The sequence below is a fragment of the Mugil cephalus genome, chromosome 10, assembly GCF_022458985.1.
Source record: "Mugil cephalus isolate CIBA_MC_2020 chromosome 10, CIBA_Mcephalus_1.1, whole genome shotgun sequence".
Classification (NCBI taxonomy): domain Eukaryota; kingdom Metazoa; phylum Chordata; class Actinopteri; order Mugiliformes; family Mugilidae; genus Mugil; species Mugil cephalus.
Window position 1 is genome coordinate 22,844,256 of NC_061779.1, and position 18,216 is coordinate 22,862,471.

The 18,216-nt window shown below is 40.7% G+C and overlaps 1 protein-coding gene across 1 annotated transcript; it reads left to right on the forward strand.

The window, feature by feature from the left end:
- Positions 1–14,275: 14,275 nt before the first annotated feature.
- Positions 14,276–18,193, forward strand: psma1 (proteasome 20S subunit alpha 1). Its single transcript, XM_047597092.1, has 10 exons — positions 14,276–14,399; positions 15,740–15,784; positions 15,886–15,987; positions 16,414–16,517; positions 16,611–16,699; positions 16,914–16,984; positions 17,063–17,192; positions 17,423–17,502; positions 17,703–17,807; positions 17,919–18,193. The coding sequence occupies exons 1-10, from the start codon at positions 14,397–14,399 to the stop codon at positions 17,979–17,981; spliced, it is 792 nt and encodes a 263-aa protein (XP_047453048.1). The 5' UTR covers positions 14,276–14,396; the 3' UTR covers positions 17,982–18,193.
- The last annotated feature ends 23 nt before the right edge of the window (positions 18,194–18,216 follow it).

Below are 18,216 nucleotides of genomic sequence, written 5' to 3' on the forward strand. Positions count from 1 at the left end.
CCTACGAAAGATGTTCAATTTACAATATGGGAATTACTGTAGACGAAGGTGGTAATGTCAGTTGTAAGTCATGTGATGAGAAAACATTTCATGACGTACAAAACTAACACTTTGATACCTTAATGTAGGAAAAGTCATAAAGGAAAGATGAAGCTGTTGGGAATGTAAATGTTATAATGTCATATGTATTACAAGATCACAAAGAATTGATGAAACACTGAATACTTTTTGCTGAAATGACCTGACCAAATTCAAATTCTGCTCTGTCTCTTGCTACAATTTAGCTGCGGAGTGCAGAGATTTGACTTTGTACATGGAAGGATGTCAGATAAAAATGAGGCTATTCAGGCTAATCTATTTGATGCCATCTATCAACATATAACTAAACTGAACCACAGCAACAGCAGAAATTAATTGTGGCTCTAATTGTCTGGGCAACCTCAACTTTGTCTGCACAAGTCTGTACTCCTGTGTTCTGGTGGTAACAGTGCAACAGCTGTATAAATCCACAGCAGCATAGATTAAACCACAGTGGAAGCCCAACTGCAAACAGCACTGATATCCAACTACAGTTTCTGCAGCATAGCGGGACAGCTGTTGCAGCTGTGCTCACAACTAGCAGCTGGATAGTGTCAGAGATTGGCCTTTTAAAACGAGAACTAAATGCATCTTGTACGGTGCCACGTTATCTCTTCTTCCCATGGCATCTGCAGTACTTGCCTTCAATTCCTGTATTTCCATTACTCCTAGAAATGCGCAAAATGTAAATATTGCAATAAAAAACTGGTAATGGAAACACCTACATTTCAAAAAACCTCTCAAATATCGCTTAAAACATTTTTATGCTCTCATTAGGTGTTTTTTTCCGATGTATCGATATACATGCTTAATGCAAAAGTGCAATGGAAACACTTTTGCCGCAATTCCCTGTCGCTGGCGTCACTGGAGATGACGCAGGTGGTCATGTGACCAGTTAATTTGAGTCCTTTTCCTCAAAGGGTTGTCTCACGAGATGAGAATTTATGAGAGTCACAGCTCATTCGCAAAACACCTTTCAATGGAAACACGTACAAAGCACAATTGCAATTTATCGAAATTTCATAAATATCGATTTTACTTTGCAAAAAAGTGCAATGGAAAAGCAGATACTGACAATTAACACAAACGTTTAGCAAGGAGTAGAAAAATAATAGTGAGTAATAGTCGTGGTGACCTGTCAGGGTGTACTGTAAAGAACAAGAACTGGGAAAGCAACATCTTATCTAACAAGCTGGGAATATAACTGGCATTATAATTTCATACTTTTCAATGTACAGCAACTATAAATCACCATTGGGAGGACAGAGAGTGTTGATAGGATCACAGCAGAGTGATATGATCTATATGGCACTGCTCGTATTGGGCACCTCCCAGTCAGTTAAGGCCAGGCCCATCCAGATAAATCACTTCCTGAGGGGAAAGGAAGACGAAACAGCACTTAAGTCATTATCCAACTGCAGCCTTCTGTAATGGCTCTCAATCTCCAAATCTAATCAGTGGGCTGCCACCACAAAAGAGGCTCGCCACCTGATTAAATGCAAGTTCAAGTGGTGAAACTGGTGTCATTTAGTGGTTTCGCATCAGGGAGGACAGGAGCTGTGTTTGAACACCTGGGGTGGAGCGTCGGCTGGGATTAACAGGTACAGGTTGGAGTGAAGGATAGGTAGCTTTGAGCACGCTATTTAGCATATTGTTTGTTAAAGCAGCAGAACAAGTGACTGAGTAGGAGGTTAAGCTAACATTTGGGGACAGGTCAGCATAAGTTAAGGAGACATGTATAATGTCAAGGGGCAAGAGGGGAGAACTGCATTTCCAGGCCCTTGCTGTTGTTCATCCCCAGACATTAAGAGGATTACACTGAATTGTTGAAACCCCAAAGCATCAATCAGGGGCCTTCAGCGTTGCAGCGTAGGAGGGATTTTGGTCCCCTGGCTCTAACTGACTCACTGTCTGAACCCCTCGGCTTGCTTCTATCTACTCCACATTCATTCAAGAAACAGGAGCAAATGAGAAAACGAGATCCCCAGCAATCGATAGCTAGACACTTACAAATGCTGTGGATGTTCAGAGCAGCACGAGGGGACTTTGTGCTTCCGAAAATTGCCTGTTGTGGATCCTATTTATCCTGATTACACAAGAATAAATGAAGTGAAATGACTGGCAGAAATATGGTGGAACTGGATTTGTGTGTGGTGATTGTGCTTGCCAGACCGACTATATAAAACGTTATGAGAGCTATTCAATCATTTATTTCATCTGCTAATATTTTGTAATAAAAAGCAGGACCTCCTACAGACCTAGACGCTGATACACAAACAGCTGAGCTTCAGATTCTTTTCAGTTCAGGGGGGCTTTATGAACACACAAAAACGGATAATTGTGTTGCAGCACTAAGATGGTCAAGTGAATACTAAATGTTAAACCTCTAAGCCTCTCCCAAACACTAGTTACATTTAGACAGTATTTCCTTAACCTAGTTTAAATCATTTTGATGACAAATTCCAACTTAGCTGTTTCTATTGATGCTGACTGTCAGGATCTGATAGCATTTATGCAGTAACATGCCCCACGACATCAGTCACGATGTAGCTTTTTTGCATAAAGCAAGTGTGCATGCTGTGGAGCTGTGGAAATAGAACTTAAGAAGAGTGCACATATCTATTCATTCTACCCAGAATAGACAACAATAGCACCGTCCATATAAATGCAATTACAGATTCTGCATTTATAGCTTAGGATCTTTCGCCAGCCTTTCCAACCCTAAAACCGACAATTTGGTTTTATATATATATACATATATATATATATATATATAGCAACACTGTGGCATTTAAATGCGCCACCCATCCCTTCTACCACAGACCAGTGTAAAGCCCAGCCGTAATACCCTACCTCCACCTGACTGCCTTCAAGCAGATGGGTCCCCCCATATGAGCTTTCCTGCTACAAGGGAGTTTTTATGGTATTCTCCACCATTGCGTTAGTGCTTGCTCTGGGGGTTTAAGGCCAAGTTTTAGGCAGTGCTCTGTACAGGATCTTGATATAGTTTGTATTGTTACTGATGCTGTATAAATAAAACTGAATTGAATTGAAATGAATTAAATACCTGATTTTCTGATCATAAGTTGTATTTCAGGACAGTAGATCACACACACAGAGAAACAAAGAACAAAGAACAGCACGACTGCCGTTTTACAGAAGCCGTGTGCTGCAGCCACTAGTTTTGCTTGAATACTGTGATGCACCTTAAAAAACAGCGGCGTGACTCAGGCTGGTGCCCTGTCAAAAGCTGGGCAGAGGCAAGCAGTCCCTCTGAAGTATCTTAAGGAAACTTGGCTCTCGTCTTTGGAGTCATTTCAAATTCAATCACACTTGATCAACTTGGACTGCATCCCGCGGTATTTATAGAAAGTTAAACGTTATGCGGTTATAAAGCCTGGCTGAGGCCCAAGAATCTGCCATCATTTCTGCCTCTGCAGCAAAGCTAAGTTGGAAATTTCTGGCTCTCAGTGTGGGTCCTAGATGCTCAAGTTACTAAGAAACTGAGAAGGAAAATCTTAATCAACAGATGAAATAATATAGATTTGAAATAGTGTATTGTTTTGCCAAAAACTAAATCCATACCACAGTTTTTTAGCAAAGGTCTCGCCCATCATTTCTTTCTTATTTCAATGTGTTTAACTACGTCATCATATTTGAAAAGTTTTCTTTTTCATTGTGGCTCTTCTGCATCATCTTCTATCATTACCTCTTTCATTTTACATTTTAGTTCTTGTATTTTCTGCCAGAAAATACAAGTTTACCATGTACTGTATCTCCCAACAGAGTGCTCATCGTCCTTTGAAGAGCTTGTCCTCCTTTTTAGCGGAAAATATCTCAAATTGTGGACCATCAAACTCCTGACCCGTGATCCTCTTCTTTCCGTTGTTATGTCACCCTCATTGTAGGTAATTGAGTCTGCCGGTTAATGGTTGAGCCGACATGGCAATAAAATTAATATGGTGTGCTCAGTCGTTGCATTTTCCCCTGTTTTGCTACCAGAAATGAGACAGTTTTTCCAATCAGTTAAATGCAGTTAAAAGCACCCTTCTCTTGTAAAAGCCGTTATTGTGACATGATGGATCTTGAAGCACAAGAGGCCATTAACGGGGTTTAATGAATAGATTAGCCAGAGCAGTCAGGTGTCTCCTGAACAACACTTGATCACACGCCCACCTAAGATCCAAATCGTGCCACAGCTCGCTATTAAGAAAAGATCCTCATATATATATTTTTTTCTTCATACGAGAGAAAACCATCATATAAGAACAGCTGAAATAGTTTCCAGTACAGCCCATGAAAGCTGATGCAATAAAAAAATCCCTGAGGTCAAACAAATATTTCTGGACTTTAGCAGTCATTCATTGAATTTCCAACAAAGCCAAACTCAAAAGTCAAAAAGCATAAATATCAAATCGAGCTAACCTTTCGCCAAGATGCTGAATACCTCTATGCCCAGACGGTTTGCTGGACTTCTTCATGTCTGTGAGTATTGATTGGCAGTCCTCCCTCTGCTAATTTGCTGTCACGCTTGCTCTGCTGTAACCAGTGGTACGCCATTACGTAATGTCAGGATATATTCCGCCATCCAAGCTGGTGACATGATCACATACCAAATCAGTCATCGGCTTTTTATAGCAGCCCATAATCATTTAAATCAGCCATGCATGCCCATGCTAAACCACAAGCTTTCATACAAGTTCTACATTAAGCACACAAAGGCTGCATAGCATGAAATTCAAAGCAAGGGGATTTTTCAATTAGTCTTGACAAGGCTGTCTGGTGTGTGGCTTTCCATAGCTTTCTGTCACACTGCATAAGAAACTCATCTATTTCTTCTAACTGTGTCTAATCAGTTCTGCATCTGACATTGGTAGTATATTCATGTTAAAATAGTTTAGGTTAGGTAAGTAATAAAAATGGAAATACATTTAAAAATCTACCTCTGTGTCTACTGTGCTATACAGCCTATGTGGAGGAAATATGAACAGTTACTGAGTTTGAAATTAATTAAAATAAAGCTGCATAGTGACGTTTGTGGTGCATAGTGCGAGAAAAAATGAATTTCCTCATAACAAATAACCACATGGACATCTTGAAGCCTTTGCTGTGAGTCCATGGTCCCCCTAACTTAATTGACCCTAACCAAACAACAAGATGCAGGACTGCATGTGTGACGTCAGCGTGAAGTTCACTGAACTGAACTTCACGAGTCAGAAATCAGACTGAGGGATCATACAGCAGACTGGCTTCATCTTCTGTGAAATACATCATTGTCTTGAAAGAAATCCATCAACAAAATGGGAAGAGTGACTCATAATGAGGCGGAGCTGGAAGCATCCTCCGGCTTTCTTCCTACTCCTGTTTTCATCAAATCATGTGTCATCATGGAAAAAGACTGACAGTACAACTCAGATCAATCGCGGGCTTCAGTTTGCAATGCTCTTATTCATTTTTCGAAAAAATATTTTGTGGGTATTATGCAGATCAATAACTCACTAACGGACAGAAGATAATGTTCTCATCTAAAAAAGTGACCATTCATTAGTTTTAGACCAAAGCTGCAGTGCGAGATGAGCTAATGCAATTAATGCTTAAACATTTGCTATAGAGCCAAAACTTAATGATAGGATGTCTCCGTTTTGTAGGCTTGGCATCATCAGATGTTTCGCCACTGACACCGACGATGGATGACAAATGAGCAGATGGTTCTGGTGCATTCGTTTTCAACTTAATTCAGGCTTTTTTTGCTATTAAAAGTCAAACATCCTCACAGTAAGTGGCTGCACTTTTCTACTGCCAAACATGATTGGTTGACAGACAAATGACTCAAAGATAGAGTTCCCCGAACACACACACAGCCAAATATTCAGCCTAACTCTTGATGGTTGAGTTGCATTGTGGATAATGTTAGTACTACAGTTTGACAAAGAAGTGCTCAAACCCCCAGCAAGACGTTTAGTGTATGCAGTGGCCGTTTTTTGATTGGGGTGATCAGGCGATGCCCCACCAAAGGCCCTACCACATTCAACAACAGTATTTAGCTAGCTGTGAATGTCTGTGGACTGTTCCGGTGATTGTAGCTGCGACTGTAGCCCAATCAGCACCAAACTGTGCTTCCTGATGATCGGCTGGCTGCATGATTGCAGTGTGGCTGCAAATCGCAGACTTTTCTGAACTACAGATGCTATAATGCAACCTGAACGACTTCCAGGAGAGCTTGCCCCGACCGTTAAGCTAGAACTAGACAGAAACGTGTTTGATTTAATGAGAGACTTGACCATTTGAGGCTTTGAAAGAGAGACCTAAATTTCTAAATAAATGTGTATTGTCTTTTACACTGAAAACAGTTTGCGGACATCTAGTGGTAAACTGATTGCTCAATGCGACTTGATAATGACTAGATAACCTACAGTTAACTTACCCATTGAAGAGCTGATCTTTGACATCACTGCAACAGTTGCCCTGCCAGAGAGGGGCAGGAACTACCACTCGAAAAGATCAAAAACATCTCAGTTTCATACAGTTGCTCCATACACATATACTGTAAGTGTTTCTGAAATTTTAACCATTTCATATTTATTTCCCTCTCCATAAACCTTGGATGCCCTTTAGTTTCAACAGTAAATACAAAAAAATGCCGACATGGATAGACACATTACTCTGGAGTTCAATATCAAATCAGTGGAGCAGAGCTCATTTGTTGACTTGATTCAGCTTGACAGTCATGTGAGATGCTTGGATGGTTTTGGAAACCTCTGCCCCCCCACACCTTTCAGATGTTAGATAGCTGGTGTGAGAGCAATTTTTTATTTGTATCTGTGTTGGTTTCATGCAATTCCGTATGGGCCACTCTGGGTGGTAATCTGTACCATGGGAGGTGGGATGGCACAATAGGAGAGGTGCTAATTACTTAGGTGTGCTGCTTACCAGGAGGCACTAGTCAGTCCATTTACATGCAGAGCTTAATCGAGCTATGCTCAAAATTCAACTTTCTCACTACAGTCCTAGGTCCCAGTTTACATGCAGTGCAAGGAAATCGAATAACTTCTCCTCCTCCACACTAGGTGGCGATACATGTCTTTTCAGCGAGATAATACCACGTTAATACGGCCTGTTTTCCAGTTGACCTATTACGTCGTATAATAAACAAGAGTTGTTCATGCGGCGGACTGGCATTTCAAACAACAACCATAGGGATAACAGTACATTTTTTAATCTCGTACGTAATGTTCGCGCTACTTCTGGTGCAGATAAGTTGAGCGATATCCTTCAAACGGTTCTTGTAGCGGCGCCGTTTAGCTTCTTCTTCTGCGACTGGCTTACTTGGTTGTTTTTATTCCGAGATCACACGCCAGCGCAGTGGTTGTGGAGCATGCGCACACGCATTATCCGATTGGAAAACTGTATACATTACCGCATACATGCCGGAGAAAAACGAATTCCAATCGCACTATCTGGGTGTCTCAATCAGACAATGAGAACTCCGATTTTAATCGGTGTTTACATGCACTTAAGTTATCATGTTATAGTCCGATTAAGGCAATAATTATTTTTTTTTCACGTGCATGTAAACCCACTGAGTGATGGCAATTTCACCTCTTTTTAGAGACAGTTCTTTTGACTTGGCTCACTAAAAAGAGATGGCTCTTCTGGCTCCCAACTGGCTCCTCAGATGTTTTGTTGTTTTTTTTAATGTTTTATCTCATAATGCATTCAAATGTGCCTGTGCACGTTATTTGTGGAGCTTAACTTAACAAAGTGTAGCTCTATATTTGTACTAACAAGTAAATTAAAATCTGTCCAGAATTTACTATTTTCTTTCACTCATTTCCCTCATGTCCTTTTCTAAGGCATGCGGTTTCTGACTCTGCAACGTTCTCTGACTCCCTGCCTCCTCATTCGTGTGCGACTGTGCTCTGTGTATTGGGTGTCTATAACCCCTTCCCTACCCCCCACTCAGTGTGGCAATTATGTTGTCCAAAAAAAAACTAAATCCCAAAGTCGGGAACTGGCTCCGGTCGTTCACTTCAAAGAGCAGTCTCTTAAAGCCGTCTAGTTTGCAACCGATGCAATTAAGGCAACTATGCTTGTGCGTTTAAATGCATGTGAAAAACACAAATTATTGCCTTAATCGGACTATAACAAGAGAACTTAAGTGCATGTAAACACGTTACTCCAATTAAAATCTTCTCATTATCCGATTGAGACACCCAGATAATGTGACTGGAATCGGAGTTTTCAAATGGATAATGCGTGTGCACATGCTCCACAACCACTGCGTTGGCGTGTGACCCCGGAACAAAAAACGTCCAAGAAAGCCGGTTGCAGAAGAAGAAGAGGAACAGAGCTGCTAGAAGAACCGTCTGATGGATAGCGCAGATCTTACCTGACCCAGAAGTTGTGCGAACATTACGTACGAGATTAAAAAATTTACTAATATCCCTATGGTTGTTGTTTGAAATGCAGGTCCACCGCATGAACGACTCTTGTTTATTATATCACATAATAGGTCAACCTGAAATCGGGCCGTATAAATGTGGTATTATCCCACTGAAAAGACATGCATCGCCACCTAGTGAGGAAGAGGAGAACAGTTATTCGATTTTCTTGCGCTGCATGTATTCTGTATTCAGAAAGTCAAATTTTGAGCATAGCTTGATTAAGCTCTGCATGTAAACGCACAGGACAGACACAGTTTTTGATCGTCAGAGTCATTGTTGTTTTGTTCCATGGACAAAATGTGACCGTTTGTTTAGTTGTACATACTTTTAATGTGTGTAGATCAGCTACCAAGCCTTTGGATCATTTAATTTGAGGATATGTTCATGTTGTTGTTTTCTGTTGAAACAAGTCACTATATCTGGTGTTGCCCATTGTCATTGGTGAGAAAATGGGAAGGCTAGTAGCTTCTCTCTCAAACTATGTCTTGTTACATGAGAATCAAAAGATTGGTGTCTGACTTCTCTAAATCTCTAAATCTAATCTAAATCTCTAAATCCCTTTTTTTCTGCTCTTGGGGTAACCATTAAATCCAAACCAGAATGTTTCTCCTTGCTCAAGTGCTTCATGCAGAGGAGGTGGATAGATGTCTCTCTCGTCTCTGCTGGTAGTTTGCTAATAGTACACAACTGAACAATCATTGTGGAAAAGAACGTTTCCCCTAGTGATCACCACACGGGATTACAAACAAAGGTTTCTTGAGATAAAGGATTTTTTTCTCCACAGACCACAATTGTAAGACATGTCTGTGAACTGTTGACTTCTATTGCAAAGAGTACGTTTCTCCTGTACAATAAGTAAAACATCACCCACAACTAAAAATGTGAGTTTTGTGAAGTATGTGAAATGTACAGTTTGGCTGAATGGCCGTCTGTGAGGTCCACAGAGGAAACACAGTTGCACATACACAAAACGAGAAAGGAAAGTGGAACGTCTGGAACTTTTTTGGCTCATTCATCTAGCGAGCAGGTTTCATTACACTGAGTGGGTGCCATCTTTGAGTCCAGAATTCATCTTAGTACGTTCATGACTGGCATGTATGACGCATTGATATTATGCATCCGTCACTTCCTACTGTTGACAGCCTTACCTCTGAGTACAGCCCTTTAGATAACGTGTCCTTTGGCATTGGTGCTGTGATGCAGGTGGTCTGAAAATGACTCACCCACAGCAATAGCAGACACAGATAATAAATATTCCAGCAACATGTAGAAGTGCTTCCAACTTGGATTCCTGGGAAAGTACTAAGAAGGGGAAAATCACAGGAATTTGAGCTGGAGACTGGGTTACAATTCCAGCAGATATTTTTATACTGAGTTTTGTTATATTTCTGGACTTTCTGGATGTCTTGCTCACTTGCCTTTATTTTGGGTCTAAACCAAAGCAGCTTGTTTAAGTTTAGGATTGGGTTAAAATAGACCACACAGTTGAGTGGGTGCTCCACAAACAGTCCTCAATGTGGCGCTTGTTCAAGTCCAGTCTGTGACATTTCCTGCATATAATCTATCCAATAAAGACACAAAAATATACAAAAAAACATAAAAAAAATAGACCACATGTAGGAAAATCATGGAGGACAATATCCTGTTGACTGAAAAGGGTGATGACGGTAAAAGAAGCGCAGAATATTTGTCAATGCCATGGTCTTGTGGCGTCTAACATTGCAACAGGTGAGTCATTCGCAATCTTGTTTGTTATAGCACTGACGCCAACATCTGGCACGTCTCCAGCAAACTAGTTCTGACAGACCACAGGGGTCAGGTTGACAGATTAATGGGTCAGAGACAGATACTATGGTCGCTTTAGCCTGTTTAGAAATAGAAATAAAATGGATATAAAGGGGGTTGCAGTGAAGTTCCTGATCACCACAAAGATCTAGTGCCTCTAACAGGAGAATGATCTTTACTATACTGTAACCAAGCATGTGAGTCTGAGTGGAGCTTTCTAAAGGAAGCCCATCTTTTAAGACAAAAAAACTAAAGGGATTTTCCTGCAGCCAATTTTGCATGTCTTCTTGAATGAGGTTGAGGGAGGTCACCTCGACAAAATTGACTGTGCAATGAAAAGCCTGATCACATCCTCTGGGGCTGCTCTGAGTACTTTAAGGGAGTTTGTTTTTAGAAAACAAAATCCCAAAGGCATAGATTAAACGTTAAGCTCTCCAGCAGGAAAATCTCCTTTTAAAATAACTTTTTTTTTTTAAAGTGTCCTGTGAGCTGTGGTAAGATGCAGTCAGAACATTAAACTGATGGATTCTGGTACTCGGGCACTGGTGTGGGTGCATTTCCTGGCATTAAAACTATAAAAATGATGGATAGAAAGAATCCTAATTACTGTTCATATAATGAGTGAAATCAGTTTCTTCCAGGACTGCATTTCCTTCTTACAGTGAAATGTATTTCTCAATAACAATTTGAATGACTCAAAAGTCATCAAGTGTTCATGTAAGGTTTGCTGGCATCAGATGGCTACTGCACGCATTAACATAGAGACAACAGATGTGTGGTGTGGTACTTATTCACTGTCTGTCCCTTAGGTACATAGACAGAAAAATATTCAATAAATATACCTGCTGATGTTATTAAGTGCCCACAATGTACAGCTTTTTTTCCCCCTTTTTTTGTGAGCCAGTAAAAGCCTCTTCAGCCATTTGCTACTGAAATGCTGCATAAGCACTTTCGTCAACACCAGGAAACTGACGGCAGCGACCAGCGTCTCTGCAAGACTCCCTCCTCTTATCTCACTCGTATGCTCTGGCCTCATGCTGTAGGAAATGTTAGAAGTCAATGACGACATGCAGCTCCAAGACCCATAAAACCTATCGACGGGAGGGGCCGAGATGGCTTTCCCTCCGTTTGCTGTGCGCATGGCGACCCCTGACCTGCATTGTTATAGGATAGCTGCCAGCTTAATGCAACCTTGGCAGAGCCGCCACCTTTCCCACCCATTAGTCCAGTCATTTTCCAAGCTGAAACACATCGCTGACCTATTTTTAGCTACAAGGAAATGGAATTTGTGGAATTTTAAGCCATTCAAAATGAATTCTATCAATAAGCGAATACGTCCTCGGGTGTGACGGTAGCTCAGGTAAAAGATTCAGCTTTCCAAAAGTGGAAAAAATACGCAATTGCACATGAAATACAAGAAGAAATATCAAGTCGGAGAAAAGTCGGGTGAGTTTGCTGTTTAAGGGATACACAGAACACGAGCAGAGGAATGGTCTCAGTCACACTTTCTTCTATTCCTTAAATCGTCGTTTCCATCGCCACCACATGTGGGTCCATATTGTGGCTTGGACCCATCAAACAGTGACTCAGGCTGCTCTCCATTTGAAAAATTAAACGGGAGGGGTGGGGGTGTTTGGCAGAGTTAAATGAGGCCCCCAGGAAAGAAAAAAAAAAAGAAAACATGCTGAGCTCAGCACAGCTCCTACAATCTCAATCACAAAGGAGGAGGTTGGCGTGCTGATGTAATGGCCGCCGCCGCGCTGCCGCTGCCTTGGCAGAGCAGGAGAGCTCGTCAGCACAGTCCTACTAATTCACCCCCTCCCATCCCGGATCAAGGGTACATCAGATATCATTAACAGAGGAAAAGAATGGCGAGCGGTGGCCAAGCATAAAACTAGACGCAGGCTACTGGACATGGGAGAGGATGAGGCGTTCAGTGGCCATTTCTTGCCCTGCAGAGACACGCATCATGGCAAGAGACATTTGAGAAATACAAAAATGGATGGAAAAGAATTTATGGAGTCATTTGAAAAATCCCACTCACTCATTTATTACAGGTTCACTAGTAAACTCACCATACACCTGTCTACATTCTTCCACCTGTAGAGCTGCTCCACGGCTGAACGATATCCACTGTAAGAAAGAAGACGGCTTCAGAGCCACTGAGAGAAACAAAGAAATGGATTGTGATTAAAAGTATTAGGATTTTCTTGTAAATTATATTTTTTGCATGTTTTAAATCAGCAAAACCAGCCAAACCGGTTTCATAGATATATGTATCAACCACCACCATGAAAACTGGTTAGGATGTAGTGTTTTACAGTATTTAGTGTTTTACAGGTATACAATTTACGGGCAGAAATGACAAAATCCAGCGCAAACACACTGAATTCACGAGGATCTCTCTCAGCGCCTCATTTTTTTGACCAGCTGGCTTTTACTCGTCTAATGGAACAAAGGATGGGGCTTCACTGTGGCACTCGACAGTGAGCACACTCAATAAATCCTTGTTATACTGTATGTTTCCACTCAGTGTTGCAGAAGGCAACCTCACTGTGTTCTGATAAGACACTGTGAAATCATTATAAGATTGTTGTCATTTGTAAATAACGCAGCAGCACATTTAAAGGACATTTAATTCATAATTCACTGATAACTCATAAAATGACTACACAACTTTAAAAAGTCCATTTTGGCATCACTTTATTAAACTCTCTAGACAGACAGACAGACAGATAGATAGATAGATAGATAGATAGATAGATAGATAGATAGATAGATAGATAGATAGATAGATAGATCGTTTTTATTGATCCTGTGAGGGAAATTATTGCATCATATCTATAGATAATAGACATAATGCTGAATTTATCTCACTATGAGAAGAAACACGATTATTATTTCCGTCTAAAACCTAATTCGTTTTTAAACCTAATTTGGTTAAGTTTGATTTATTATCTGTGAGCAAAGACAATTCTTGCTCTCAGAGCTCATGAGTTAGCCCTCCTGTTATGCTTTCAGAAAAGTGCAATGAATGCGGAGTATTGACTGAAGTGCTCTGCCACACAGATACACAAATACCATATGTGAATTATTAAAATGGGTGACATTTACCACTAAAAACACACAGAGGCAGTACACGAACTGTTAGTTCCAACTTTTTACAAATGCTTTTGTATTTTCACTAATGATACTGGACGCAGGACAACCTGTGATGTGTTTATTTTTATAATAATTATTTGTGTTTAGTTTATCTCGTTGATGTTATTTAGAAAAAATCACAGATGAAGTTACATAATGTTGCTGCATATTTCGATCTCTATGGAAAAAAAAATATTTTACATCCGGATGTTACATTTTGTTGTGCTTGTTGTGTCAGTTGCAATTGTGCAATATTTTATGTGAAAATAACTATAAAGCATGGTAAGATATCAGAAGTAAGGACAACACCCACCACGATCGTCTGCGTGACAGAAACTAGGGACAGAACCCTCATGTTTCTTCTGCATTGTTGCGCACAAGTTACTCATGCCACTTGTCGATGTCCCCAGACCAACGCCGCCGTACTGTCTTCTTCTAATTTACTGCTGCCACCTAGTGTCCATACGAAAGCACTGCAACTCAGAAGACTCGAGAATAAACGGGCAGATTTTACCAGGAAATTAAATCAAAACATAACGTAAAGTCTTATTATGTGAAGTTTTAACGCCTCTCCGGGAGGAACCAAATGGACTGTGATTATAAACATACTTATATTATATTATATTATATTATATTATATTATATTATATTATATTATATTATATTATATTATATTATATTATATTATATTATATTATATTATATTATCTATCTACCTATCTGAACATTCTAAAAGTGTGTATGATATAACTTTATATGAAGTAAAAATCTATTTCGGAAGTATGCACATTTATGAATTTTATTTTATTTCATTTATTTAGCTTCACTTGTTTCATCGGTGATTTGAAATCGTCGCTCTACTGGCTTCCCTGGCGTAGTGTTCAGGAAACTAAATCGAACGAGGATCACAGCGCAGGCGGAGGCGAGAAGAAGCGTTCAGAGGCAGAGATGGTCAGTATGAATGAAATGTAAATTATGCTTAATAGTTTACAACATGTCTGCGTAGAGTACAGTAAATGTCACAGCAAGTTTATGTACTATCATTTGCGAGGAACTCTTGGGAGTAGAGTTCCCACTAAGCTCCCACTAAGCTAACGTAAGTTAGCTAACTGTTGACGGCACTGTGAGTAAGCAAAACCGGGACTGCTAATGTTAGCTGCATGAAATGAATTGTGTGCGTTTAAATAAACGCCCCGCTGCTAATAGTTACCGGGATACTGTTCACCAAGCAGTCATTAAGCTATCAATAGCGAAATATAACAATATAGATGCATTTCCCATGAGTTAGCTGGCTGGACTGTTAGCAGGCTAGCGCAGATTAGCTAGCAAAAGTTAGCCGCATTGAAAACTAGCAGTGGAAGTATGATGCCTTTACTTTCGTTTTCCCTCAGTTCACCGGCCTTCGGCTGTGGACTTCTTTTGTTAAGCAAACAACATCAATTTATTCACTGTAATGATTCAGCAGACTCTGATATTGTCGGGGTTATATTCGGATGATGCTGTATAGCTTCCCGCAGCTCTGACTTAATGTTTTACTGGGCGTTATTGTAGGGCATAAGATTTATTTATTTCCGTTTTTCAATTTAAAAACAAATCATGAGGAAAGTCATGATTAATGAATTTACCATATATGTATACTTGCGTGGTGGTAAACAAATGTAAACATGTATTTAGACCATTAGAACGTAAGTGCTGATTCAGACACTTGCCAACATTACTACATTAGACAACATGAGGCCATTTCTTCTTCATGGTATCCAATAAATCAGTTATGCTCAATGTTCATGTAGAGATGGACCTTGAAGACCACATTTGACCTGAGAATGTTTCCTTGATCTTATTTGTTTGGCCGAATGAAAGCCACATGCTTCTAAAACTCAATGAGAGACACAGGGACACAATTTAAAATGTGTGCTGAAGTTGCCAAATATGGTTCCTTGCCCCATAAAGGGTTAAATGGATACTAAGTGCTGAACATCACAGCTAGCACCATCAGCTAGCGTGATGCTTGTATTTGTTTGCAAGGTTCTGTTACACAAAGGGCTTAACAAAAATACAGGGTTATCTATTATTCAGCATGACAGTAATTTAAAACCCCAGCCTAAAACGGTGCAGAGACCAGATGAGCTCCGGATCCTGTGTAGTTAGGTTAGGAAAGGATATGTGACTAGGACAACAGCTAACAATGCAAGACAACTATGTAAGTCCAGCGTTTGTTGTTGTTTTTAATGTGTTTATTTTAATGCCACTGTATTTATGCCACTATAATTATGGCTTTTTTTTATCTTTAGTTCCGCAATCAGTACGACAACGACGTGACAGTATGGAGCCCACAGGTGAGTTTGCATTTAGTGAGAGACATCTTGTGCTAAGAGGCAAACTGTCTGTGTCTGCATCATTAGTACACCATCTAACAATTGTGTCAATGCTTGAACAGGGCCGTATTCATCAGATCGAGTATGCCATGGAGGCGGTGAAGCAAGGCTCGGCAACTGTAGGACTTAAATCCAAAAGTCATGCAGTCCTGGTTGCACTAAAGGTACAGTCTGCAAAACCATTCACGGCACATGATAAAATAGTCCCTTTTAACCCATTGGCAGTAATAAGTAATAATAATTCCAGGTTATCTAAATTTGTCTTTCAGTGTCAGTTTACTCTAAACTCTCATTAATATGAAAATAAAGACTCACATGATGTTGCGTCATCGTGTTCCAGTTGAATTACCACCTTTCTGAAGCCGTTTCATCACGAACTGAACATTAGAGCAGTCATAAAGGGAAATTTAGTGCAGGACTATGAATGAAATAAAATGAGAATGCATCCGTTCTCACTAGCGTACCTAATGTTTTGTCAGGGGGGTGTATATTATAACACAGCCCAGCATCATAGACAGCCTTCAGCAGGGTGTCATATTCCAAGTAACCGATCCCACATGATTAATTTTCCCTGTTTTGTCACTTTGCAGAGAGCCCAGTCTGAACTGGCTGCCCACCAGAAGAAGATCCTTCATGTCGACAACCACGTCGGCATCTCCATTGCTGGACTGACTGCTGATGCCAGGCTGCTGTGGTAGGCTACAGATTAACACAATCAATATACAATCAATATGCGCGCACATTACGTGGTGAGTTTTATGTAATGCCAACACCTTCTCTCATGCAGCAACTTCATGCGCCAGGAGTGCTTGGACTCGAGGTTTGTGTTCGACAGGCCCCTTCCCACATCGCGTCTTGTGTCTCTCGTTGGCAGCAGTATCCTTTCTAAAGGAAAGTTCTGACCTGAAAACGTCATTGCTGAGGTGTGATGATTGAATAGTTCATTTCACTCTGTCTAACTTCCCCATCACTCCTTCTGACTGTATTTGTGGTTCAAGGCAAAATGGGGGAAACTTTCCTGTTAAGTTGCCTCTGACAATTTAAAATGATAGTTGTGCACAGCAGCAGTGATCCTTGACTGAAACTGCAGAAACCCAAATCCCAACACAGAGGTATGGACGGAGACCCTACGGCGTTGGGCTCCTCATTGCTGGCTATGATGTAAGTTTGCTCACACACGCTGATTGATGTATGGTGTGAGCTGTGATTGAAGACTTTAATTTCTTATGCGTCTCACAGGATATGGGACCTCACATCTTCCAGACCTGCCCGTCTGCAAACTACTTTGACTGCAAAGCCATGTCCATCGGAGCGCGCTCCCAGTCTGCCCGCACCTACCTAGAGAGGTGCATGGACAAGTTCTCAGACTGTAAGATTTCACTTTTAGTCTTAGTTCACATGTGTTTACAGTTCAAGGAAACGCAGTTTAACAAAAACCTTTAGAGACTTTATAGATCACCTTGAGATTAGTTAAGTGTTGTTGTTTGTGAAATGATGGGACATGTTTAAATACATAGTAATCCTGTTATCAGTTCTCATTTAGCAGCTTTATGGTGTAAAATCTCATATTTGGCATTCACAAGTGGGTTTTGTTGTCAGGTAATCTGAATGAACTGGTCCAGCATGGCCTGCGTGCTCTCAGAGAAACCCTCCCTGCCGAGCAGGACCTCACCACCAAGGTACCCCACCCGTCACTCCTGTCTGACACCTATCCACTTAGCCTTTACATAGAATCAGTTATCATTGCCTAGAATATAAGCTGCACTGTATGTGATGAAACATTTGCCCACAACTGCAGAGCTGTGTAATAAATTCCACACTATAATGAGTTTTTAAACCCACACTGGTCATTTCATAGGAAAATATCTTATTCTTTCAGAATGTTTCCATCGGCATTGTGGGAAAGGAAATGGAGTTCACCATTTATGACGACGATGACGTCGCCCCATTCCTGGAGGGCTTGGAGGAGAGGCCACAGAGAAAGGCAAGGCTTTATCCAGTCCAGTTTTGGTGGTTTAATAAGAGAAACAACAATTTACGCAGTGATTAAGTATGAAAACGTCAAGTTTAAAAGCCACATTTGTGTGTGTCTCAGGTTGCGCAGCCTGCAGAAGAACCTGCTGCCGGAGAGGGACCCGACGAGCCAATGGAGCACTGAGGCAGTGAGCTGATCGGTGATCCGCCTCCCCTAGATCCAACCTGACACTTACTGCAACAGAGAAACTGTTAGAGGGGAAAGTTGATGTGACGTGCCACTCGCTATACTGTTAACCCAAAACATTCTCCGCTAACATCAACCCATGTGATGTTGCTTTTGTATGAGTAAAATGTACCATTATACAAGTAATAAAGTCTGTTTTTTGAATTGTGCTGCTGATGTTTGTTACATTACT

Bases quoted from the DNA above. Each gene is read 5' to 3' on its own strand.
- psma1 (XM_047597092.1), top strand. The intron at 16,985-17,062 runs GTAAGTTTGCTC...TGCGTCTCACAG, and splicing joins TCCTCATTGCTGGCTATGAT to GATATGGGACCTCACATCTT. The intron at 17,808-17,918 runs GCAAGGCTTTAT...TGTGTGTCTCAG, and splicing joins AGGAGAGGCCACAGAGAAAG to GTTGCGCAGCCTGCAGAAGA.